The sequence below is a fragment of the Labeo rohita genome, unplaced genomic scaffold (assembly GCF_022985175.1).
Source record: "Labeo rohita strain BAU-BD-2019 unplaced genomic scaffold, IGBB_LRoh.1.0 scaffold_110, whole genome shotgun sequence".
Lineage (NCBI taxonomy): Eukaryota > Metazoa > Chordata > Actinopteri > Cypriniformes > Cyprinidae > Labeo > Labeo rohita.
The window spans coordinates 237,229-265,205 of record NW_026127230.1 but is presented as its reverse complement, the minus strand read 5'-3'; the positions used below and the strand labels follow the sequence as shown (position 1 = coordinate 265,205).

Sequence of the window (27,977 nt, the reverse complement as noted above, 5' to 3'; positions counted from 1 at the left end):
TAAATAGCAGAGAATTAACAGGACAAGACAAGACTTGGCAAGAGGTCAAAACGGACTGACCCAGGACAGACGGGGACGAGAGTTTAAATAGAGAGGAAGAAATTAGCAGAGAATGGAAACAGGTGTAAATGTGAAAATGGGAAATGAGAAACAGCTGGAGGGAGACTCAGGTGGAGGCGGAACAGAGGGGAGGGATGGTGGGCCAGGCCCGTGGAGTGAAGGAGGGCCTGGAGACTGTGGCCGTATAAGCGACCAGGGTGGGGCTAGAGGACAAGGCTGGTAGAATGGGTTAAGCCAGGGAGGATCGGAAGGCCCAAGAACCCTGGCTAATGACCAGAGAGGGATGGGAGGGACAGACCATGGGGGTTCCGGCTGCTCGGGAGTCCTGGCAGAAGGCCAGGGTGGGACTGGAGGGACAGACCAGGGAGGCTCCAGCAGTACGAGAGTCCTGGCTAAAGGCCAGGATGCAGCCGGCCAGGCAGGCCGTAAGGGCAAAGCCTGCATCCAGAATGGAACCGGCAGGGCAAGGATACAGGGCAGAGCTGACATTAAGGCCAGAGGGCAAAGCAGGAAGCTTGGGTGGAGCCGGCAGGGTGAGGAGCTTGGGCGGAGCCGGCAGGGCAAGGAGCCTGGAAGGCGCCGGCAGGGCAAGGAGCCTGGGAGTCGCCGGCAGGGCAAGGAGCCTGGGAGGCGTCGGCAGGGCAAGGAGCCTGGAAGGCGCCGGCAGGGCAAGGAGCTTGGGCGGCGCCGGCAGGGCAAGGAGCTTGGGCAGGGCTAGAATGGCCCCTCGGTCGGCAGTGAGCTCTGGGACAACCTCAGAGTCTTGCAGGCTGGAGGAAGTCTTCTTTCTCCTCCTCCTCTTCCGTTTCTGAGAGTGGGGCGCTGCAGCATTGTCGGCCGCCTCTAGGGGTGCTGCAGCCTCTACGGCCACCACTGGGGAAGCTGCAGTCTCTACGGCCACAACCGGGGGTGCTGGAGCCTCTTCGGCCAGCACTTCTGGAGGCATTGCGGCCACATCAGCCGCCACTGCAGCCTCTTTAACTGGGGAACGTGCCAGGAAATCCACAAATTCCCCAAACATCAGGTGGTCCAGCTCCCTCATCCTCCACCAGTAGAGGGGCTCATCAAGGACACTATTGAAAAGGTCCTTGAGGGCTTCATCATTATACCCCAACCCCTCTGCTGCACCACTGAACTCTAGGGCAAACCTCCTCAGGTCAGTCCCCCGCTGACGGAGGAAGCTTAGAGGCCTGAATTGAAGGATACGTTGGTAGAAGGGACAGGAGAGAGTGGTGGCTGGTGGAGGGCACAAGCCCTTCTTCCGCTGAGTCTGTCCTGGGTCAGTCCGTTCTGTCATGACTGACACGGGAGACTCAAATGCGGGGCAAAAATAAGTTTATTGAGAACAAGAAAATCACACAATGTACAAGAAAAAAGTCCTCCCAGCGCTCCTCCCTGGAGACAATCTGGGGAAAGCAGAAAGGGGAAAAAAAGGCAAAACAAAAAACACGGGGAGAGAAACTCAACCCGTCCAGCAAAACTAACAGCGGATGAAGGAGCCCGGGGAGCGAATCTCGACCCGGCGTTGAGTAGTCACAGCAAGAAACAGAGAATCTTCGGGGAGCGATCTCGACCCGGCACGAGGAAAACCCGCAGAGGATGACAATGCACGGGGAGCGAAACTCGACCCGGCGTTGAACAATCACAGCTGAGGATCACGGAGAATCCACGGGGAGCGAAACTCGACCCGACGTTGAACAATCACAGCTGAGGATCACGGAGAATCCACGGGGAGCGAAACTCGACCCGGCGTTGAATAATCACAGTTAAGGACAACAGAGAATCAACGGGGAGCGAAACTCGACCCGGCATTGAACAATCACAGTTGAGGATAACAGAGAATCCACGGGGAGCTAAACTCGACCCGGCGTTGAACAATCACAGTTGAGGATAACAGAGAATCCACGGGGAGTGAAACTCGACCTGGCGTTGAACAATCACAGTTGAGGATAACAGAGAATCCACGGGGAGTGAAACTCAACCCGGCATTGAACAATCACAGTTGAGGATAACAGAGAATCCACGGGGAGTGAAACTCAACCCGGCATTGAACAATCACAGTTGAGGATAACAGAGAATCCACGGGGAGTGAAACTCGACCCGGTGTTGAACAATCACAGTTGAGGATGAAACGACACCAAATGCAGAGCAGCAAACCATCAAGCCGGCGAAACGGAAAGCCAGCGGGTACAATGGGGAAAGAGCAAAATAATAACAGCCAAAACAGCAGCGATAAATAGCAGAGAATTAACAGGACAAGACAAGACTTGGCAAGAGATCAAAACGGACTGACCCAGGACAGACGGGGACGAGAGTTTAAATAGAGAGGAAGAAATTAGCAGAGAATGAAAACAGGTGTGAATGTGAAAATGGAAACAGAAACAGCTGGAGGGAGACCCAGGTGGAATCACTGAAACAATAATGAGGTAACAAATGGGTGGGGTCAAACAATAAGCAGGAGAAACACATGGCACCAAACAAACACAACACAAGCCATGTGCTTCCACAAACAGTGTCCTCTGGTGGCCATCCTGGGCACACCAGCTGATGACTGTGACAAAACAGGTCTTATATCATCATAGCAGATCATATAACATTAAACATTTCATTATTATTGTATTACTATTATGATTATGATTATTATTATTATTATTATTTTATTATTATTTAAGTTAAACACTTGTTTTTGAAGGTATACAAGCTCATTTCAGCATTCATTTATAAGGGATTTTTAAACCTATTTCAACCATTTTACATTTTAAGGTATTGTTTCACTAAAACATCAACTTATGTTACTTCAACCATATATTAATGTTGAATTTCGGTTTTGTGTTGACTGGGCTTCAACCGTTTAGCATTCAACGTAATATCAACGTTGTTTCAACGGTGAAACAACAACTGACCTTACTTCAACCATATTTCAATGTTGAATTTCGGTCATAAGTTGACTGGGCTTCAACCGTTTAGCATTCAACGTAATATCAACATTGTTTCAACGTTGAAACAACAACTTACCTTATTTCAACCAAATTTCAACACTGAAGGTCGGTCATGTGCCGGCTGGGACGTGGTAGGTGTGTTCGACTTAACGCAGCGCAGCTCGATCAAATTCTGACTTGAAGAAGTGCATGCCGGTTAGAAATTTTGTCCAACTTGAGGCGGCACCGACGTCTTCGTGACTGTCACGTGTGGCATCAAAGTACTGCGATAGAGATTCGAGAGCAGCCGACTGACTCAGCCGGCGCAGTTTCTTCAGAGTAGCTGCAGGAGCTTTGATAACCACATGGCTGTTTCACGATTGACCAGATTCACCGCATGACAACGATCACGTGTTCTTTGGGTTTATTCTAACATCCTCAAGTCCAAAAATGCTGACAAATCTGTGTTTTTAGAACAATAAAAGTGTTTTTACTGTAGTTGCAATGCTATATTGAGTCAGATCTATCATAACACACTGGTAAAAGCATATATAACCCCACTTTATTAGTATTTAAATAGTATATGTTTATATTGATCATTATTCTTGTTCAGATGGCGCTGTATTAAGCAGTATATGAAACATGTTTCTGTTGCTCATGAAAACGCTTTTGAAAAGTCTGTGTATTTGATAAATATTGCATTTAATTCACTTCTTCTGTGATAGAGCATGCAAACACAGCAAGAGCTTCACTAACGAGAGTAAAAAGTGTATGTCTTGACATCTCCGTCTTCAGCTCCGCCCCCGACTGCTCTCGGCTACTCTCGTTGATCGGCGTCTGTAGCCGTAGATGAAGTCGAACACACCTAATGTCTTTGGGTTTGGCCCCGGCTTATATAGGCCAAACCCTGCCCCTTTCTGGATCATACCCTTCACAGGTAAGTATAACATTTAACACACACACACACAAGTACCACATCTACTTGACATCTGTTATAATTAATCAATAATAATGCATTTTAGCTTTCTCTATATAATAATAAACACACAATCCATTAACACATAATACTTTTAACACATAATTTCCACACTTTATCACAGTCATCCAAAACATATTCTTGAATAGGCTTGAAAATGATGTTGTCATTAGTGGAATTGCAATGGCTTGGTTCAGATGGTACTTTTCTGACTATTAATATGTAGCAATAAAGAGATATCATATCAGTCACAAATTTTGTATGGAGTACTGAATGCCTCAGTACTAGGACCTGTTCATGCTACCCATGCTAAAAAAAAAAAAAACAAACAAAAAAAAAAAAAAAACCATGAAGTTAGTTTTCACTGTTATGCATCCAAAACTCAGCCCTGCATTTCTTTGAGGCTTCTTTGAGGAAAAATGTGTGGTGCTTGTTCATGCAAAACCTGCCACCACAATGTTAACAATGTTTCAAGATTTCCCTCATCTCAGAACAAAAATCAGAACAAAAATAAACAACAACAGGAAAAAAAAAACACCAGAGTGGTTCAGTAACAGCTGCGAGTGACACAGATACTGAAGGACACACATAACAGAATACACAGAAAACTCAACTGACTCATTTCAGAGAAATCAGTCAAACTCATATTTGAGTGAATTTTGTTCCTCTCAGAAAAGAGCAGCTCCTAATTTGACTCAAGCACAATGTGAACAAACACAGCAACCTACAGAACGGTCACAAAAATCCCTTTATGATTCAGAAGTACAGCACTTATCAACATGGACAAGGACATCCAAACATGCATTTATAATGGAAATCAAAATTCTTTCCCAAATCCCAATTTGTCTCTTACTTTTAGGATGAAATCTTACATCATTTTGTCAAAAAGACAAAAATAAGTCAAAGACATTGACAAAATATTATTGTATTTGCTAACTGGATTTTTATTAAATAAAAATGAGTTATTGTTTAACATCATTTATTAAAAATTGTAATCTATTTAAAAAAAACATTTTACCCATCTGTAATTTATTTTGACTTCTTCAAATATTAAGCAGAGCAATAATAATCTAATAAATCCCCCACAAACAAAACCAGCATCATTAAACACTTCAAAATCTGAACAATTACAGTAAATCTCAAAATCACAACCGAATACTGAATGATTGACAGCCAAACATTAACACAGTAAATTTACAAGATGGAATTGCACACAAAATAATGTGTTATAAACGATAAATTGGAATATCACCTCAGTTTTCAGTCTAGTTTATATGTATAAATCTGTATGATTTTACAAACCAGATGCTCTAATGTTTTGCAGAACATGAACATGCATGAAGAAATTAATAAGCTGTCTGAGACTGACAGCCGCCTGTTCTGTGTATGAAGATCATTTACATAGAGAGACACTTTGCATGAGAGTGTTTATAGTGCTGTGAGTTTAACACTTCATGACTGAGAGCAGAACAGAACAGAATCTTCATCATCACACAAGACAAAACAACAACAATGAACAACATCATCATCCTCATCTGGACTCTCTGTATTTGTATTCAAGGTAAAGTTTTTTTTTTTTTTTTTATGAAAACATTAAAGTCAAATATTATATTATCAGCAATGAATGTTACACATAGTCCTGCTCTTTCTAACTCTTTTTTTTTTTTTTTTTTTTTTTTTTTAACTATGTTTCTAGGTTTCAGTGGGCAGGTGACTGTGACTCAGACTCCCTCTGTTAAAACAGTTCAGATTGGTGAATCAGTCACTATAAACTGCAAAACAAACACAGTAGTGAGCAATGCTTGTGTAGGTTCATATACCTGTATGGCCTGGTACCAGCAGAAACCTGGAGAAGCTCCTAAAAACGCTTGATTCATTCAGCAAACCAAAAAGAGTCAAACACACCATCTAGATTCAGTGGCAGTGGATCCAGAACTGATTTCACTCTGACCATCAGTGGAGTCCAGACTGAAGATACAGGAGATTATTACTGTCTGAGTTACCATTACATTGACAGTAAATATGTGTTCACACAGTGATAAAGAGTCGTACAAAAACCTCCATCAGTCAGAGTCACAGTGACTGCACTGATACAGATGAGAGAAACTGCAGCTGCTCTACAACACAATCACACACAACACTGATCAACACAAACACTAATGACACAATTTTATTACAGTCATTATCAGTCTTATATTTCTGAAAAGAATGAGTCAGTGTTTTAATATGATCATCATGTTTTATGTGTAATATTTTATTCCTGTCAGTCAAACTGAACGGACTGTATTCAGTCACTTTTACTGTATGCATGTGATGCTTTACATTTGACCCACAGAAAGTTTTACATTCCTACAGAATGGGCCTTTTCACGGTCCGCGGAAGCGTTGAATAGTTGTGTAAAATAACTTCCGCTGTAGCCTGATTGAATGGCAATGCCCAAAGGATGGGATTGTTGTGATTTGTTAATAAACAATTCATCATAGATGTTCATCAAAACATATTAAACACAGTTTTCAATCATTAATCGGATATGACAAAACAAGGAAAAATGTTGTCATGATATTCCGATGCACATTTCATGATTTAAATGGGAGCGCACAAGCTGCGTATGCACAATACTTCAGAGACAGACCAGATTTTTATTTAAAAAAATGCAAGAATAGCATACAAACAACACATCACATTAAAGAGCAATAAAACTGACGTTCAACAGGTGTTTATTATGATAACAATATTATTTTGTGCAATAATGAAAACAATAACATTAAAAATAAAATTAAAACAGTGTATATTCCGAGTTTTTTTTCCAGCAGTAACGTGCAGCCGCGGGCAGATTATCAGTTAAAAGAATCTATTTAACCTTAGATGATCCCCTACCATATGTGTAATCTTCCATTTTAACATGAAGCATGTAAGTGAGCCGTTGTTTTGTCAGTGTTGTGACATTCATGAGATAACTGATGACATCTGTCTGTGGCTGGACACATTACTGCTGGAGAAATGTGTGTGTTTGATATGTTTTGATGAAACATCTATGATGAATTTTTCATTAATTAATCACAACCATCCCCTGCTATGGGCATTGCCATTCATACAGGCTACAGCGGAAGTTATTTTATACAACTATTCTACGCTTCCGGTTTCCGAACGCAGACTGTGAAAAAGGCCCATTAGTGTCAGAACGACTGACTCTTGATTTGTGATAATGGATTTTTATGATTTTAATGAGATTTTCACATATACATTACCTCTTTGAAATGTGAAGAATTTGTCTGAGTGCTGCTTGACTACAGCAGAAGTGAAACTGGTCTGTTTCAGTCCAGATCATGTAACCAATCAAACAGTGACACTGGGAGTGTGGGCTGAAAATCCCATTTGCATTGACAGGGTGGAGTGATTCTGATCCTCTCAGAATAGAGCAGCTCTGTCTCCAGAGACCATGTTCAAACCACAAGAGCTTTATTTGACTACATTTACTGCTACTGATCAAGCATCTCAAAAACACCTGAACAAATACTACACACATCTTCATCTGTTAGTTGAATGATGTTGTCAGACACAAATGGAGTTTGTTGAGAAGCTTTATTGAATGTTACAGCAAACACAGCAGATTGAAAGATCAGCCAGTGCTTTGACACTAGAGCTCTCTTTCAGTATTGAGTTGTAAATGACTACAGCTGCAGCACTAGACTCATGTGAATCCTGCCTGACACAGGACACTCAGATACATCTCATCTTCAGGAGAGAAACATCAGCACTCAGAGCGACTAACAGCTACTCTTTAGGAACGAGACCTCTTGAGGAGCTCCATTATGTGTTACTCTGCAGACGTACAGCTCTCCTTTTTCCCAGCGTGCTTTGCTGAGGGTCAGGACGCTACTGCGGCTGTAGCGCCCGCCCTGCTCGCTCTCTGCGCTGGTCTGAACCCCATCGGTGACCTCTGAGCCGTCCAGTGTCCAGCTCACCTGCGCCCCCTGTGGAGAGTAAGAGCTGAGCAGGCAGAGCAGTGCGGCTGAGTCTCCAGAGATCTGCAGAGAAGAGGGCGGCAGCAGAGACACTGAGGGCTTCACTGTGGGACCAGCTGCAGGAGACAAACACAACACATTCACAAACACTAAGAAAACACACTGCAGCTCCAGCACTCTTTTGCCCTGCATCATTCACAGCATTTTAACATGACTTTTAGGAGCAGACATGTGGAAAGCAGTAAAAATCACAACAATCTCATCATTCATCTTATTCAACATCACTACAGCTGATATATATTTATACAATATACGAACACAATCACTATATACATTTAAATCAAACCTCATAAAATAAAACTAAACTTACTAAGACACTGATTTAATTTAACACAACATTTTGTTTATGTGAGATTGTTTATGTGATATTTTTTTTATACTTTTCAAACAATTTCAAATACATAATATTTGACTACAAGCTACAATATTTTACTGTTCAGAATTAGAAAATAACTGAATCAAATGAGTTTAAAAATGTACACATTTTTTTTAAAACCACTGAATTACAAGAACAGCATGAGCAAAAGAGATTCAAAATTATTGACTGAACTACAGAAAGTTGCTACATTTACATTTTAACACCAAATCTCTCTTTTTTGTGTATGACACCTACAATAAAAACATTAGCTATACATAAACACAACATAGAAATGAACAATGTTGGGGGTAACGCATTACAAGTAACACAAGTAATATTATTACTTTTTCCAAGTAACTAGTAAAGTAACGCATTACTTTTTTATTAGTTATTTCTTTCAACGCCTGTTACTTTTCCCCCCATATATTGATTAAAAGCTCTCCTGTCCCCATGTTGAGAGAAATCGGGAGTAAGATGTTAGTTCTAGAATAAATGTGAACATGCATTAATTCATCTCACTCACAGATGAACAGATTCAGTATTCCTCAAAATTAATAAAAACAGTGAAATTCAACTCAGAATACATGTTAAATAATACAAATATCCTTTATGCATTTAATCCCATTTTATTAACCGATGTCTTTGCTGCCGACCTTCGATGATCCAATTCAACCATTCTAATAAGCAAAAACTACTCAAAATAATCTAACATTTGTTTTCCTTTTTTTTTTTTTTTTTTTGCTGAAGAGTTGACATTTTTTTCATCTGTGATCTACTGTACAGACGTAAATTTACTTTTCTCAAAGCTAGGAGGCTTTTGGTGTGAAAAGGCTTTTACATTTGCCAAAAATATATTTTTTTTATATTAAAAACAAACAAGCAAGCCCTGCCCAGATTTAAAAAGTAAAGTAATGCATTACTTTCCATAAAAAGCAACTAAGTAACGCAATTAGTTACTTTTTTAGGGAGTAACTCAATAGTGTAATGCATTACTCATTTCCAACACTGTGATAAACTGATAAAATGCTTAGTGAAACACATTATGAAAAAGTATTTAGACAGGAATTGTTTGTTCAAAGTGAATAATTTAGTTTTTCTAAAAATCTAAACATGTTTTTGAACAGCAAATATTTTACATTAAATGTGTATTGTAAATATTCATTGTTGCAAAAGTAATAGTTTTGTTGTTTCAACTTTTTAAATGTTTTTAATAGGCAATTAAAAAGACTTACCGAGCACCAGTTTAGTTCCTCCACCGAATGTGTACCACAGTGATACAATCTAATGAAACGGTCGTACAAAAACCTCTATTCCACTCGAGTGAACACAAACTCCAGCAGAGACAGAGAAAACAACACTTCAGCACACTGATAGTAGAAACACCTCAGCTGTTGACAACACTCAATCATTTAGTTTTAGTTAAATGATTTTTTAAATAATGTATAACAACACACTCACACAAAATCCTTTTGAAGTGTTTGTCATTGTTTGAAGAACAATGTACTTTTTTCATAACCAGATAAAGAGTTTAGTCCTCTCATTTTCAATACACATAATTCAGTTTGACTGTATATCCTGTGTTTCTCATTCATTATCTTGTCATGTTCTGATATAACACTTTTTTTAAGGAAATATGTTTAATGATCTGTGACCTCTGACCTCTTCTGTTCTTCATATGCAGCTCAGTCATCATGGATCACAAAAACAACTACAACAACTACAAAAAAGCAAATTAATCAAACATTTTGAGTGCACACTAATTAATCTTCAGTAAAATTGTTTTTAATTAAACTGGTTGAACAGTTATCAACAATAATACAAAGTAGCTCAGAATGTGTTTTTACAGCATGGTGGTCCCTGGTTTAAGTCATAGCCAGAAAATGAAATATTTCAAAAAGATTTTACTAATTTAGGTTACACATGCAGTGAAGGCATGTCAGCTTGTACTGTTGGTGAGTGCACTAAGTATAAAAGATTTCATCACGCATTCTATGCATTAAAATGAAACTGGTAATCACATATTCAAATGTACAAATATGGGTTTGGTAGCAGCTCAGGCTGTTGTAAATCCTGCCCACTTCTTTGCATTGTCAGCACATGCTTCAGTGCTCTGAGAGTGTTTATAGTGCTGTGAGTTTAACACTTCATGACTGAGAGCAGAACAGAACAGAATCTTCATCATCACACAAGACAAAACAACAACAATGAACAACATCATCATCCTCATCTGGACTCTGACTCTCTGCAATCAGGGTAAATATTTTGAACTAAATAACATTATACACATCTTATGTACAGACCAAGAACCACTAAATCCCTAAAATGTCTTATTTCAGAGATCTGGGGACAAGTGACAGTCACTCAGAATCCAGAAATAAAATCCATCAAACAAGGAGAAACTGTTACAATCAGCTGTAAAACCAGTCAGCCGATTTCTGGCTGTAATGACTGTGTGTCTTGGTATCAGCAGAAACCTGGAGAAACTCCTAAACTCCTCATTTATTACATAAGAAGCCTTTATTCTGGAACTCCATCTAGATTCAGTGGCAGTGGATCTGACTATGGAAGTGATTTTACTCTGACCATCAGTGGAGTCCAGACTGAAGATACAGGAGATTATTACTGTCTGAGTTTACACCAGATCAGTGGTAACTGGGTGTTCACACAGTGATAAAGAGTCGTACAAAAAGTCACAGTGACTGCACTGATACAGATGAGAGATACTGCAGCTGCTGATAGAGAGGATGACACAAAGAATGCAATGACAATAATGTGTAACAAATTTTCTAATGACTAAATATTAATTTATTTACTAAATATACCAAATATATAGCTGTTGTATGTGCTGTAGCTTATTTTATTTTAAATAACAGTTAGTGCTCAGTCAATTCAGTCTTTTTTTCACTCCTCTTGTTTTTCAGATCAGAGTATGAGAATGGAGCGGAAACTGAGGCAGAAATTTGTAATTATGATTTTTGATATGCAGAACATTCTCATAATTAAATGAGAATGATTAAATCTCATAATTAAATCTCTCTCATAATTTTCACTAATTACTCAGAGTGGCTTCTTTCGCCAGTGAGTGTGGAAAAGAAATGCAAATTGATCTAACAGCAAGACACCTTTACATTTTTAAAGGGAACTTTAGCATGGACGTGTTTAATTCACACACACACACACACACACACACACACACACACACATGTTGGGTTTACATGTTTTATGGGGACATTCCATAGGCGTAATGGTTTTTATACTGTACAAACCGTATTTTCTATCGCCCTACACCTACCCTACACCTAAACCTAGCCCTCACAGGAGACTGTGCACACTTTTACTTTCTCAAAAAAACTCATTCTGCATGATTTATAAGCCTGTTTCCTCATGGGGACCTCACAAATGTCCCCACAAGGTCAAAATTTACTGGTATTACTATCCTTGTGGGGACATTTGGTCCCCATAACGTGATGAATACCAGGTGCACACATACACACACACACACACACACACAAACACAATTAACATAATAAGCAACAGTAAAGATGAATGATAAATGCATATATAAATGCATCATACATATTTATTTTAAAAAATAAATAAAATAATTATTACTGATTTTACATATTTTTGGCTGGACACACTGTTATAATTTTCTCCACTTGCAGGTCTTTTCATGGTTCATTTTGACAAGAAGAATCAAAGCCATAAAGATGACTGGATGAACTTAATGTGTGAAAATGTGCAGTACACAACAGATCACACTCTGTAAAATACCGTATTTCTGTATGCAGTTTACTTGATTTTCTATCTCCAAAGTGACAAATATACTTGCAGTAATTTTAACTGCAACTTCAAACATCTCTTTCTATTTTCATTTTGTAAACAGACTGACAAAAATTAAGAAATTTTAAGCTAAGAAACAAATTTGATTTACAAAAAAAACTATAACGACAAATCTATTCACCCAAACTGCCTTGAGTCAGCAGGCCAGGCTGCTGCAGGTAATGTAATGTTGTGAGGACTGTTTCCTTGACTCACTTTGGGCCTGATAACACCAGTCAATCACCACTGAATCAAAACTTCTGTATTATTCGTGAACGTGTCTCTCCTCACGATTTCTGACCTGTCTGCCAATGACAAGAGCACTAAAACAATAAAACATCATTAATGGGAAGTTGAGAGTTTGACACCTGCTACAAACCAACAAAAGAAAATTAGTAAATCGCCGCTTTGGAATTATAAGGTTCTTTCTACATTCTGAGTGGTTTTGAGATACTGAGCTTCAAAGCTTTTGCATTCAATATAGCAAAAATGATATGGGGAACAAGTCTCTTTCATACATGAAAATGACAGAGACCCTAAATGTATTCTAAAAGCACAATATCAAAATCCTCTTAAATTAGTAAATGGGGATTTGGGGAACAGGTCAAATGCAGAAAGAACGTTCTAATTATATAAAAAAAAGAAAATTCCTGATTGGAATTATAAGGTTATATGTTGCAAAACAATAATTTTTCAAGAAATACAAACAGTTGACGTATAATTTGTTTTAGAACATAAATTTAGTGTTGTAACAATGTGTCAACATGTATGAGAAATTTAATGCTTCCTATTTTTTTTATATTTTAGGACTTTTTTTTTTTTCTTGAAGTTAAGCATAAAAGTTAAGCATAAAAGGCAGTGCTAAATATTTTGTCCAATGCAGATGTTAATTTTAGGTGGGAATATGGTGGGTAATCAAACACATTATTGCAGGACCTGTTTAAGTAGCTACTGTAATACATCTGATTCTGACCAGGACTTTATTCCACAGAAAGTGGTCCAGGTAAAACTGCTTTCTCTCTGGAGATCAGTATGTCTGAGATAACCTCCTAAATTTTATTGTTGTATTTAAGACCCCATCAATTAGATTGTTGACTATTTGGCTTTAAGGCTTAATATTGTAAAATGTAAGACATTTTAAGACTTTAAACTGCAAGAAAACAGACAATGCTTAAGTTGTTTAACAAAGATTAACACTTAAATGCATGAATGTTTTGCCAATCATTACATAACAAGGCTATATCTAACATGGATGGATGTCTATCTGCTGCAAGAGCGTAAGGCTTATATATTTAAACTTGGAAGGGTTCAGTTTGAGCAGATGATTTTACTATCGCTGTCATCTTCCCAGTACATTCGGCATCTGGCTCATATTCGCGATCTCATCCATATTCTCAAAACTATCCTTTTCAATGACTTCAAAAACATTTTGATTGCTATTCATGACATCCACTATTACATGACAGTGACACTTACACTACCGTTCAAAAGTTTGGGGTCAGTAAGACTTGTAATAGTCTTTAAAGAAGTCTCTTATGCTCATCAAGGCTGCATTTATTTGATTAAAAATATAGAAAAAAAAACAGTAATATTGCAAAACGTTTTTACAATATAAAATAATGTTTTTTATTTTAACATACTTTAAAATAGAATTTATTCCTGTGATGAAAAGCTGAATTTTTATCAGCTGTTACTCCAGTCTTAAGTATCACATGATCCTTCAGAAATCATTCTAATATGCGGATTTATTATTAGAATGATCAATGTTGGATAATAGTTGTGCTGCCAAATATTTTTTGGAACCTGTGATTTTTTTTTTTTTTCAGGATTCTTTCATGAATAACAAGTTTAAAAAGTACAGTGTTTATTCAAAATATAAATATTTTATAACAATGTAAATTATTTATTATTAACTTTTAATAAACTTTTAATTATTAACTTAATACATCCATGGTGAATAAAAGTATTAATTTCTTAAAAAAAAAAAAAAGAAAGAAAAAAAAGAAACAATAAAAATGTACTGACCCCAAACTTTTGAACGGTAGTGTATATTTCACTGCGTACAGTAATTGCTCTACAGTAAAGTCATTCAAGCCAGTTACATTTCTGCAGATTATATTATTTGTTTTATGCCTGCGATAATTACGAGTGAAAAACATGTAATTGTTGTGTATCAAATTTTAAGGAAAATAACATATATTCATACATATATATATATATATATATAGTTATAGTGTTTATAATGAATAGACTGAAGAATATTAACCCTCTGGGGTCTGAGGGTGTTCTGGGGCCCTTAAGAAGTTTTGACATGCCCTGACATTTGTGCTTTTTCCAGTATCTTAAAAACAAATAAATGGCTAAAGTCTGATTGTATTGTAATCAGTGCAAACTGGGCTACAAAAATATGTAAGCAACATGAATGTACGAATGTACGAATGTAACTTTTATGCGTGGTTCGTGAAAAATTAAATTTAAGTCACTGAAATAACGCCATGAAACACATTCAGAACATTTGTTCACAAGACTTTCGAGAACTGGATGTGGTAGGCTAGAATTTTTTCTGCATGATGATGTGAAAATCACCTCGTTCACTCGTTCAGAGAAAACAATATATTGATGTAAATTTTCTAAGACATGTTTTGTGATCAAAAGGGAATATGCAAAGGAGTGGCAATGGCCCATGAATATTTAGCAATTCACACCTGAGAGACAAAGAGACCTCCCTAATGGCCCATCAATGAGACTGTGACTGTCAGCTAAGAAACAATGAGAGATTCAAAGAATGGAGTTTTAGATTATTTGTATTTTATTTACAACACAGTATAATCAAAATATACATAATGAAGGTCAAATACACATTATTGAGCACACTGATCTAACCACAGAGATGTGAACAGACTTTGTGTAGTTTCTGAAAACTGTTTTCTGGATTTTGTTCAACAAGTAAAAAAAGTAAATCATACCTGATATTTAAGTGCTTGCAAAACTCATCATCAGTAGTCAAGGAACTTGTTTTACACAAGAATATCAGTGTAGTTGAACATCCGATGTTGGTACAACAGTCTCAGAGGAAAACAGTTTGAAAGAAAGCAGGATTCATCTGTTGTGCAGGCATCTATTCGAGAACAGAGTATTAATAAACATGCACTCAGTGTAAACACTCATATTACATCCTATTGTTATACGATAAATAAATAACTAAATAATATGATCTTTAAGTCATAAACATAAGCATGCTTTGCATGTATTATACAATGCAAAAACATATTATATTGGGGGAAACTATATTATTATTGTTAAGCATAAGTGTAAACACTATTACCTTTATATCGCATCATTTTCTATTGTATAGAACGTTACAAAACATCCTGGCGTCAAGACACATTTTGATGCAATGAAATGAATCGTACTTCATAATGTTTCACTTGCTGTAGCCATGAATTATAGTTTGAAAAAAAGGCTAACTAGTAAAATGTGTACAAGTTCTGTTACAGTAGCACAGTAACAACTAATGCAAGCAGGCTAATAAAAGAAAAACTTACTCACGTAATTATCTCCTCTAATGGATGGCGCCGTGTGTCATGTCGTGTTCTTCCTCTGAATTCTTATTCCTCACACCACATCTTTTTCCAGAAAGGACAAGTAGCCCAGATGAACTTGGAAGAGAAGTCTTGGTGCTTTGTTTACGGCATTTACGTTTGGCACACGTCCTCACCTGGCGATTATAATATGAAAAACGAGGGCAGCTTGTGGGCGTGATCTAATTAAAAATAATGAAGCAGACGGGAGAGACTGGACATCGTGTTGGTTTCATATGGATTACTTCATCAGAGAATATTTGTTTTTGGCAAGAGGGGCTTCCTCTAAAAGTAAAAATATCAAGCTTTCTATAGATATTTGCTGAGTTTTAGTTCATTTTAATGACACATTTCAAAAAGATACGTGTGGAGACTGAGACTGCTGAATGCGCACCCTGTTTATTTTCTTTGTTTTGGAAAAAAAGCATAATGTTTTGTTGATATGACAACTATGTTCTATGACAACTTATTTACATTATGTGATTTTTTTTTTTTTTTTTGCACAAAACAAAAAGTTTCTATCTTTAAAGTCGAACTCTAACTTGGTTCTGTAAGCCAATCAGCACTTGCACACAAGAAGACCAATCAGGATCAGCTTTTTTTTTTTTTTTTTTTGTTTCTCTGTGACAGCAGGAAAGATTAAACAGAAAATATTTTATTTATACAATTATTTTAATATATAGTCAGTGAAAAAATGTTTCAATATTTATGAAAGGTCCTCTGACCACCACATAATCTAAAACTCCTTCAGTCAGTATTCACTATAAAACACTTCTGCTTTTAAGCCAAATACACACTGAACATAATAATGTACCGGCATCTGGACGCAAGTCACTCTGTATTAGCACTATTTTGAATTTTCGGTTTGAACGCTTTCACTTACTGAACCCTTGGACTTTCCAGGAGTTTTTCCGGTTTAAAATTATGTGATCGCAAAAACCAGCTTCTTTGCATTTTAAGATATTGTTTTCGTTATAATGCATGATTCAAGAACCCGGTCTCATGAAAATGCGTATAAATAGCACGATGTTGTGTTTCTATTTGGCATGGTATTCATACGCTGAAATTGACTTTGGCATGCATATTATATGCATGTGTTTGTCATGCATATAATACGCAGTTTTCGTGTGCATATTCACATCAACCCCACACACTTTCATGAGATCGGGTGACAAACCCTGAGGCAGACCAACTCTGCTTGCATCCATTCATGTGAATTGTCGAGATTAGATGACTCCACTTGGTAGTGTGATTTATATAGTGCCATTTCTAATCGCTTTGACTCTCAGTACCGGCAACATATCAGAAGTGCCGGTACGCACAAAAAAGTGCCAGTACGCAAAAGGCTGAAATATAGAAGTGCCGTGTGTACTGGCCCACTTCTAGCACTGGTGGCGTGGACATATTATTCCCCATAGCGTTTTGACGCGGGTACGTCTCAGGTTATGCCTGTAACCATGGTTCCCTGAAGGGAACGAGACGCTGCGTCTCGGGCCATACTTCCGGCATCCCTGCGAGCGCTTGCTTCTGCCTTGAAGCTGAATGCCAGTTCCGGTGCACGTGCTTTTAAGCTTCCTGGTCTATGACGTCACCTGCTCGTGACGTCTTGCCTCTCCATTAGACTGATTACACATACAGCGTGAAGGCTGAAGGTGTTCCCCATAGCGTTTGACGTAGCGTCTCGTTCCCTTCGGAGAACCATGGTACAGACGTAACCTGAGACGTTCGTTCTGGTTCTCAAATCTGATTGGTTCAGAACCGGGAGATATTGTACTGGTATCACTACAGGAACGCCCTTTCACAATTTTGTATCACTTCACTTGTTCTAGCCGGGTCTGTTTTTTTTTTTTTTTTGTTTTGTTTTTTGTTTTTCTCTTACAGTGGCTATCAGGGCGGATGCCCAAATCCTGTATCATTTTATAAATATTACTGTTTTTGTGTCACGGAATGTAGCTTTGAGAGGTTTTCAGGAGAAAATGTATTTGTTTATAGTTCAAATATGCAGTTTGTAAATAAAGATAACGTCTATTTGAAAATTTGCTTTGGCATCATCAGCGGCTGTTCTACACTAGTGAATCCGCCCGAGAGCGTCTCACCTCAGCCAGATCTTCTGGAATTTACTGCTGGCTCTGATGTCTCTTAAGTGGTTACACATGAGATATAATTCATTAAGGGTAAATTATCTGTGTATCCTTCGTCCATTCATTTTTTTATTTAATATTGAAATAAGAAACCTTTTTCTTTTTTCCAGTTTTTTTTTTTTTCCAGAAAAACAAAAAACAAGAATTCAGCTTGATTTTTTGTTTTTCGTTTAGAGGTGGAAAAATGAATAAACAGCTTGAATATTCTCTACATGTAGCCAGGAACTAAACACCCCTTTCTGTTGACTAACAACACACTCACACAAAATCCTTTTGAAATGTTTGTCATTGCTTGAAGAACGATGTACTTTTTTCATAACCCGATAAAGAGTTTAGTCCTCTCATTATCACTACACATAATTCAGTTTGACTTTATATCTTGTATTTCTCATTCATTATCTTGTCATGTTCTGATATAACACTTATTAAGGAAATATATTTAATGATCTGTGACCTCTGACCTCTTCTGTTCTTCATATGCAGCTCAAACATCATGGATCATAACAACAACAACAACTACAAAAAAGCAAATGAATTAAACATTTTGAATTCACACTAATTAACCTTCAGTAATATTGTTTTTAATTAAATTTGTTGAACAGTTATCAACAATAATACAAAGTAGCTTAGTATGTTTCTTTACAGCATGATGGTCCCTGGTTTAAGTCATAGCCAGAAAATGAAATATTTCAAAAAGATTTGAACAATAGTTACTAAAAGGAACTGCAGTGAAGAGCATGGTCCTTTAAGTCTAATTCTTATGTTTTTTTCTGTTACTATTGGCTTTTGCGCTCATGCTGAATGACACACAAAATTACATACAAACTGTGTGTTTATGCAGATTGTACTGTTGGTGAGTGCAGTGTGTGACTACATTGTTTAAGACGTTCAGTAAACTCCATGGAAAATATCTTCTATTCATGGCTCATTCTGCCCATGTTTCCCCATAAGCATTAAAATGAAGCCAACTGCACTGACGACATCACATTAGTCAGAATGTAAAGTCAAATATACAATAATATGGGTTTGTTAGCAGCTCAAGCTGTTGTAAATCCTACCCACTTCTTTGCATTGTCAGCACATGCTTCAGTGCTCTGAGAGTGTTTATAGTGCTGTGAGTTTAACACTTCATGACTGACACTGTTTATCATAGACACAATGACTACAATGACAATCATCCTCTTGATTTTTATCTTAGGGATGTATTTTCAAGGTAATATTTTTAATTCCATTAGCTCATTTCATGTCTTTTAATTGTTCTTCAGGTTCCGCAGGACAGGTGACTGTAATTCAGACTCCAACAGAGAAACAAGTTCAGAACGGACAAACAGTCACTCTGACCTGTAAAATCAGCAGCGCCATTGGAGACCCTTCAGATGGTTGGTGTAAGCAATGTTTCTCCTGGTACTTACAGAAACCTGGAGAAACTCCTAAACTTTTAATTCACAGCATCACATCCCTTCATACTGGAACTCCATCAAGATTTAGTGGAAATGGAGCCGATCATGGAACTGATTTCACTCTGACCATCAGTGGAGTCCAGACTGAAGATACAGGAGATTATTACTGTCTGAGTGTACACTATATCAACAGTCAAGGAGTTTTCACACAGTGATAAAGAGTCATACAAAAACCTCCGTCAGTCAGAGTCACAGTGACTGCACTGATACAGATGAGAAACTGCAGCTGCTGATGGGAGGATGACAAAACAATACAGTGGCACACTGTATTAAACATTTCAGAGACAATTTATTTATATGATGTTCTAAGAAAATATAATATGATATAATATAATATCACTTACTACATTTGACATTGTCTGAAGAAAATATATAAAAATATAATAGAAATATGAAATAACAGAAAGTATTCTGTTAAAGGGTAAAGGGATAGAAAATAGAGTTTGTACAGCATTAAAACCATTACATCTATGGAATGTCCCTACAAAAAATGGAAACCACTTATATATAAATATATATATATATATATATATATAATACATGTATATCTTTTACTTGCACTTTTGTAAAGATCACTTTATTTGTTAATTTATTTAAGTCAATTTGCAACTGCATGTCAACTAATCATTAGAGTATTAGTAGACTGTCTGCTTAATATCTTCTAACACTCTTCTAAACTTTGCAAGTATATGTCAACTTATTCTACTAACCCTAAACCTAATCTAACATTTTGCTCTGAGAGTTAGTAGACATGTAGTTGCAAATTAATGATAATTAGTTGACATGTAGTTGCAAAGATCCTTATATGTAGTAGAATTTCTAAAGTGGACTATCACAATAAAGTTTAACCTCTCATGGTTACAAATTCCCAAATCTGATTTTAGTCAGAGGATGCAGGGTTAACTTAGTCCTTTAAGTTTAGCAGCCTCATGCATGCTCATAACAAAAAGTGTAGTTTGCTTTGTCATGTTCATACAACTTGTTCACATTCATACAGTGATAGACAGAAATCATGAGCTCACAGAAGACGTGTTTCTGCTCCATTCATTCATGGTCTTCAGTTTGACCTATTGTATCCTGGACACAGATTTGCATCAACACCAGAATCCATTTTAATCTACTGTATATAATCATTTCAGAAGGATACAGAAAAAATCAAATATAACATTTCATTTGTCAGGTAAGAATGCCCAGTACACAATTGAATGTGATGATAAATGATTGTAAGGATCCATTTGCTGGCCCAAAGGTGGAATCCAGCGACTTAGTTAAAGGTTTAATGCATGTTCGGTCTTTTAACAGCGCTTCTGCAAAATCCATTTAATTTATCAGGATTTAGTTTAAATTTTAATCGAACTCCATGTTTAATCTGACTCCAATTCCATGTGATCATAAATTTAGGCGGTTTCTCTAATCTAAACTGATCACAAATACAGATTATGTGTCAATTTAGATATTTGATTATTCTGGAAATCCCATACTTTTAATTATTGGTTTATTAAGGACCTAATATTGCTTCGCAATTCACTTGGCCAACAGTGAACGCACGACACAAGCTCGCCAGTTCTGGACTTACTTAGGGGTGGTTAAAATACATTTTATGCACACTGCACCCTGCAGTTCTTACCGTAACCTGTATTTTTTCTATATTCACGAGAACTACAACGTGTTAAGCCAGTGACAGTCAGTAATCGGAAGCTCTTAATGGTGTTCCCCATTGTCCAACCATTGGTACTTCGGTATGATCCATCCTGGACACAAACTTTATGGAAAATATCAGACTACACTTTAATCTACTGGAAATTATTTCAGAAGAGATCAGACTGAATGTAACTATTTATTTTTCAGGTAAAATGTATCATGCCAATTACACAATTAAACAATGAAAATCCAATTCAGAATTAAATTTATTTCCAATTCAGATAAATACCTCACATCAGTTGCTCAAAGATTAAGAGTAAGAGATGCATACCTGACTAAAGGGAGACACACAGCAGCATGTGAGTTCTAGTGCAGAGCTCCAGAGATTCACATACATTGAGAGAGGCAGAGAAGGCAGAGGGGAGAAGGTAGTTGTAAATGAGCAAGGGGGGGTGGTGTTGTTTGTCCTCTTTGAAGATCTCTTTTCCAGATGAGTTTTATTGTTTTGTTGCATGGCATCTGTTTTTGTTAGAGTTCCTGGACTATAAATTAATGAGGAAATAATTGCACATCTTACATGATAAATACATAGCATCATTTGCTCAAAGATGAATTTAAGAGTGAGAGATGCAAACCTGACAGCAGAGACACAAACAGCAGAAAGTGTTCAGGACTCATCAACAAGTTTGTTTAAGGTGGGGATCAAATCCAGATCTTGTACGTTCAAAGTCAAAGAGTTTACTGATAGTAATTATTAGTGAATGAGACCAAATATTCTTCTGCAAGACGCATGCAAAATTTTAACCACTAGAGGGCTGAAAGTTGGCCACTTTGGAGTGAGAACAATCATGGCCACCATATTACAGGGTCGTTCCAAAACGAAGTGCTCAAAACTAGAAACTTCAAAGGGCCCTTCAGAATGAAGGATTTTGAAGGGTACAACTGATGGACACTTCGGGCCCCCATGATCCTTTGCGCTAATTCTTTCCATGTTGACGGCGCCTCTGTGTGGTCACAGGATGATGACGCAGAAGGGCACTTCAAGAAACAGTTGTTTGGTCCCCTACACCCTTCAACCCTTCGAAGCTCTCACTCCGGAGGGTAAACCCTTTGAAGGCATTAGGGCACAGGGATGAGCCCTTCTGAATGGAACGCAGGGACAGTTTAAATAGGTCAGTCTAATTAGGGTGATGAGAAACACCTAAAAAAAATGTGGTGCTTGTTTATGCAAAACTTGCCACCGCAACATCAGAACAAAAATCAGAATCAGAACATATTTGAGTGATTCGGTTCCTCTCAGAATAAAGCAGCTCCATCAGCAGATGTTCAGATCCTCACTGGAGATTCATGACACAGTAAAACACACAGAGAGAACCAATAGTGAATTTAGGAAATGTTTCATTGTTTGAAGTTAATAATTTAACTTCTGCAAATATTAAGCAGATTAATATTAATCTAATAAATCCCCCACAAACAAAACCACCATCATTAAACACTTCAAAGTCTGAACATTTAAAATTCAAAATCACAACAGAATATTGAATGATTGACAGCCAAACACTAATACCACAATAAATTCACAAGATGGAATTGCACATAAAATAATTTATTATAAAAGATAAATAGGAATATCACCTTAGTTTTAAGTCCAGTGTCAAACTGGTTTATATATTTGAAATTATGATTTTATCAGATTCTCCTTAATATTATTAAGTTTATTATCAACTCTAAAATAATCAAACATTTTTTGTAGAGTGTTTGTCTGATTTCTATAGCTCATATTCATCACTAAATATTAAAACTTCTAATGTTTTGCAGAACATTAACATGCATGAAGAAATTCATCCGAGGTCTGAGACTGACAGCTGCCTGTTCTGTGTATGAAGATTATTTACATAGAAAGACACTTTGCATGAGAGTGTTTATAGTGCTGTGAGTTTAACACTTCATGACTGAGAGCAGAACAGAACAGAATCTTCATCATCACACAAGACAAAACAACAACAATGAACAACATCATCATCTTCATCTGGACTCTCACACTGTTTGCTCAAGGTTTGCGTAGTAAAGTTTTAACAAAGATATTCATTCTTTGACATGTAAATTATTAATCATTTATAGTTGTTTCTTAATTTTGTTCTTTTTCTTTTATTCAGAGTGTAGAGGACAGTACACTGTAACTCAGAGTCCATCAATAACAACAGCTCTAGGACAAGAAGTCAGAATAAACTGTAAAACCAGCAGTAGAGTGAATAGTGGTAATGACTTAGCCTGGTACTTACAGAAACCTGGAGAAGCTCCTAAACTCCTCATATTTTTGGCAACAAGCCGTTACACTGGAACTCCATCTAGATTCAGCGGCAGTGGATCTGACACTGAATTCACTCTGAAAATCAGTGGAGTCCAAACTGAAGATACAGGAGATTATTACTGTCAGAGTTACCACAGTGGTGGAGTGTTCACATAGTGATAAAGAGTCGTACAAAAACCTCCATCAGTCAGAGTCACAGTGACTGCACTGATACAGATGAGAGATACTGCAGCTACTGATGAGAGAATGATAAACAAGACAGTGGCACACTGTATTAAACATTTCATTTGCCACCTGAACACACACAAAATTTGATTCGATTAAACAAAGTTAAGTAGTTGAAGAAAAAATAAAAATTCAGAGCTTTTTTATATATATATATATAATTTGTCCAATAAAAATCAATAAATTCAATACAATGCAGATCATTCGTACACACATAAATGAAGGGGTGGGCCTACACAACATTCTCAATGTGGCAAACAGTCACACTTGCATTCACACACAAACACACAAACCCATATACAAAGCACTGAATGAGCCTATAACAGCAGGTTTTTTATTTTTATTTCTGTCAAATAAAAACAGTCACTAAGACATACAAAACCAGATAATTGAATGGGACAGTGACTGAGCCTTTTTATTTTATTTTTTGCCACTCAGCCACTGTGCGTGCACACACACACACACAAACAAACACACACATACAGACTTCAAAGTCAGATCAAATTCCTTTCAGATCCAAATTCCTGTGGTTTATAGATTTCAGTCTATATGTAGCCATTGAGTACTACAGCCATATAGTGGCTATTGATATGTTTGATACTTTGATATCTGAACTTACTGGGAATTATTATTATTAGTAGTAGTAGTAGTAGTAGTAGTAGTAGTATTTGTTTTACCGAAGTATAAGAAATATTAGGTATAATATAAAAACAAACATTACATTTTACATGATAAATTGTACTTTTAGTAATTACATGAAAAATCAAAAATCAAAAATCAAAAAAAAAAAAAAAGCATAAATTGATAGTTTTATAATTGTGGTGATTAAGTACACAGATCACAAAATCAAACTGGCCAGTCTCAAACATTTAAATAGAACATTTTCATTAAAGTGGGGACAATGAAAGTGAAAACAAAATGTTTAAATGTTTGAATCTGAATCAAACAATGCCTGTTTTATGTATGAAGATCATTTACATAGAGAGACACTTTGCATGAGAGTGTTTATAGTGCTGTGAGTTTAACACTTCATGACTAAGAGGAGAACAGAACAGAATCTTCATCATCACACAAGACAAAACAACAACAATGAACAACATCATCATCCTCATCTTGACACTCACACTGTTTGTTCAAGGTTTATAGCAAAACTTTCATAAAGACAATTAATTATTTTAAAATATGAAATATACATCATTTTTAATTCTTATCCTATTCTTTCAGAGTGTAGAGGACAGTACACTGTCCACCATCTAGATTCAGTGGCAGTGGATCTAACAGTGATTTCACTCTGACCATCAGTGGAGTCCAGACTGAAGATACAGGAGATTATTACTGTCAGAGTGTACACTGGATCAACAGTAAATATGTGTTCACACAGTGATAAAGAGTTGTACAAAAACCTCCGTCAGTCAGAGTCACAGTGACTGCACTGATACAGATGAGAGAAACTGCAGCTGCTGATGGGTGTGAATCAACTCAATCACTCTTGTCTGTAGATCACTATATTACAATGCAGAACACTATCTAATAATAAATTCAGTCTGTACTGGTTAGGTTAATCACTAGGATGAATGAACAAAAAAGGCTTGACACAAGCATTGCAGTCAAAATAAATAAATACAATTAAATTAGCTTGCATGTTACTATCATATTGGCTGTTCATTGGTATCAATAATGCACATATAAATGCCTTTTTCTGCATGACCATATTTTAGATCCCTTTATCCTACTACATAACTATTAATAAGCAGTAAATTATGAGTTTATTCAGCCAACTGTTGTAGTTAATAGTGTGTTAACTGTGAGAATTGGGCCTTAAAATAAAGTTTTATCTGTCTTGTACAACGTGTAGTGGTTAGTTTAACCACTATAGATTGTCAGGATTATAGTCTTGTTTGTTCTGTTTTCCTTGTGTTTTTCCCCTTGTGTTTCTAGTACATTTGGTTTGTTCCGTTTGCTCCCCCTTTTGGTTTAGTATATTTGGTTTAGTCTTGCCCTTATTTGTACTTCCCCTCGTTATCTCGTTTGTAACCACTCCCCTGTTTCCGTGTATATAATGTTCTTTGTGCCTCACTTCCATTGTCGGTGATTATGTTGTCATATATTGTCTTCAGTGTTCTTCCATTCGTTGTGGTTGCTGTTTCCCTGAGTTTCCCTGAGTTTGTGTTCATGTTGGATTATTTAATAAAGCCGCATTTGTTGGATCTCCGCTCTCCTCCTGCGTTATTCCCCGCACACGACGACACACCCATGACAGAATCACCGACCACAAAAAGCAGAAGATGAGTCGGGCTGAGACAGCATTGAGGGGACTGCGGCAGGGCGGTCGTGGGTTGGAACGGTATGTGGAAGAATTCATCGAGCTCTCCCACCAGGTAGGCTGGCACGAAGCTTCTCTCGGCGCTGTGTTTGTTTTGGGGCTGGATGATGAGACGATACGCTGCGATCTTCCCGCTTGTAGTTTCCCCTTGATCGAGCTAATCAATCTGATTCTCTATTTAAACGGATCTAATTTTGAAGTAGAAGAAGTTCAGAGTCCGATTAGGTCTCATCTTCCGGCCCCCTCCCAGACACAGCGCAACGCGCTTGCCTGCCCTAAGCCGAGAACCTCCACATACCGTGTCAACGGCTCGAACCGCCAGCCCAGTCCCAAATCCCCAGTCATCCTCCAGAGCTCCACCGCTGTCCTCAGCCCGATGCGGCCGGCCTCATTCCCGCGCTCTAATCCGCCGGCCACCGCCCAGAGCCCAGTCCCTCAGGCCGCCAAGTCTGAGTCTGCACGCAAGATGGCCGCCGCCACGCCAGAGTCTGCACGCAAGATGGCTGCCGCCACGCCAGTGTTTGCTCACAAGATGGCCGCCACACCAGAGCCTGCACGCAAGATGGCCGCCACGCCAGAGTCTGCACGCAAGATGGCCGCCACGCCAGAGTCTGCACGCAAGATGGCCGCCACGCCAGAGTCTGCACGCAAGAGGGCCGCCACGCCAGAGTCTGCACGCAAGATGGCCGCCACGCCAGAGTCTGCACGCAAGATGGCCGCCACGCCAGAGTCTGCACATAAGATGGCCACCACGCCTGAATCCCCGGCCAAGATGGCCTCCGTTCCTGAGTTCCCGGCCAAGATGGCCGTCAAGCCTGAGCCCCCGGCCAAGATGGCCGCAGTTCCTGAGTCCTCGGCCAAGATGGCCGCCAAGCCTGAACCCCTGGACAAGATGGCGGTCTCGCCAGAGCGCCCTCAAGTGACCACGCCGCCAGAGCGCCCTCAAGTTACCGCGCCGCCAGAGTGCCCTCAATTGCCCGCGCCGCCAGAGTGCCCTCAAGTGACTGCGCCACCAGAACGCCCTCAAGCGACCGCTCGCACAGAGCCTGCTCATCCAGTGTCTCCGCTGGAGACGCCCAGCCCTCCAGAGTCTCCGCTGGGGTCGTCCAGCCGTCCAGAGCCCGCTCGCCCCGAGCACCGTCCAGGGCTCGCTCCACAAGAGCTTCCTTCAGTGCCCATGTCTCCTTCGGCACTTCCTGAGCCAAGTCAAGACACAGCTTCACTTCCTGAGCCAAGTCAAGACACAGCTTCACTTCCTGAGTCCAGTCAAGCAGCTGAGTTAAGTCAAGCCACGGCTGTAGTTCCTGAATCAAGTCAAGCCACGGCTGTAGTTCCTGAGTCAAGTCAAACCACGGCTGTAGTTCCTGAGTCAAGTCAAGCCAAAGCTGTCGTTCCTGAACCAAGTAAAGTCACAGCGGTTCCCCATGAGTCAAGCCAAGTTGTTGCAGGCGTTCCTGAGTCAAGTCTCATTACCGCTGTGGTTCCTGAGTCAAGTCACGTCACGGCTACATCTCCTGAGTCAAGTCAAGTTCCTGGTGCATCTCCTGAGACAAGACCAGTTCCTGAGCCCGAACAGCCTCCAGCGCGCACCCCAGAACCTGAGCTGTCTCCAGCGCACCCTCCTGAGGCGGTACTCTCGTCTGGTCTCAAGTCCACTCCCGAAACCTCGTTCGCCGGAGAAGCTGCGCCAATGCCTCCTGAGGTGTCAGCCCAGGCTGTAGAGCCTCATAGGGAGGCGGCGTTAATTTCTGTACTCTCTGCTTCTCCCCTTTCTCTGTCCACCTCCTCTATCCCTGCTCTCTCCAGGTCCCCGTCCTTGACGCGGTTGCCGGAGCTCTGTCCAGCTAGCCCTCCTGAGTCGGCTCCTCCTTCAGCGCGCCCTCCTGCGCGCCCTCCTGAGTCGGCTCCTTCAGCGCGCCCTCCTGAGCCGGCGCTTCATCCAACGCTCACCAGGGCTGGCAGAACCCTAAATTCCCCCAAGAAAATTTTTGGCGGGGGGCTACTCCCCTGTTCAGCCATGGCCCAATGGACTGTGTGCTAGGCCATGGCTCCCTGAACTCCCCGATCCGCCATGGCCCAATGGACTGTGTGCTAGGCCATGGCTCCCTGAACTCCCCGATCCGCCATGGCCTCCCG

At 38.9% G+C, this 27,977-nt stretch overlaps 1 long non-coding RNA gene, 1 pseudogene and 3 gene segments (V, D, J or C); 4 read left to right on the top strand and 1 right to left on the bottom strand.

Moving 5' to 3' along the window:
* The first annotated feature begins 5,346 nt into the window (after window positions 1-5,346).
* LOC127157532 (immunoglobulin kappa variable 1-16-like) lies at window positions 5,347-5,993 on the top strand (annotated as a pseudogene).
* Window positions 5,994-7,517: 1,524 nt separating this feature from the next.
* LOC127157525 (uncharacterized) lies at window positions 7,518-9,966 on the bottom strand. The gene is made up of 2 exons (XR_007825927.1): window positions 9,570-9,966; window positions 7,518-8,035 (listed from the first exon to the last, which is right to left on the bottom strand). It is a non-coding gene; the product is annotated as an uncharacterized LOC127157525 (long non-coding RNA).
* Window positions 9,967-10,497: 531 nt separating this feature from the next.
* LOC127157521 (Ig kappa chain V region K29-213-like) lies at window positions 10,498-11,008 on the top strand. The segment is given in 2 exon segments: window positions 10,498-10,590; window positions 10,674-11,008. Coding segments are annotated over 2 exon segments (384 nt in total).
* A 7,991-nt stretch (window positions 11,009-18,999) lies between these two features.
* Window positions 19,000-19,496, top strand: LOC127157531 (immunoglobulin kappa variable 1D-12-like). The segment is given in 2 exon segments: window positions 19,000-19,094; window positions 19,147-19,496. Coding segments are annotated over 2 exon segments (405 nt in total).
* A 3,424-nt stretch (window positions 19,497-22,920) lies between these two features.
* Window positions 22,921-23,449, top strand: LOC127157517 (immunoglobulin kappa variable 3-15-like). The segment is given in 2 exon segments: window positions 22,921-23,037; window positions 23,139-23,449. Coding segments are annotated over 2 exon segments (360 nt in total).
* The last annotated feature ends 4,528 nt before the right edge of the window (window positions 23,450-27,977 follow it).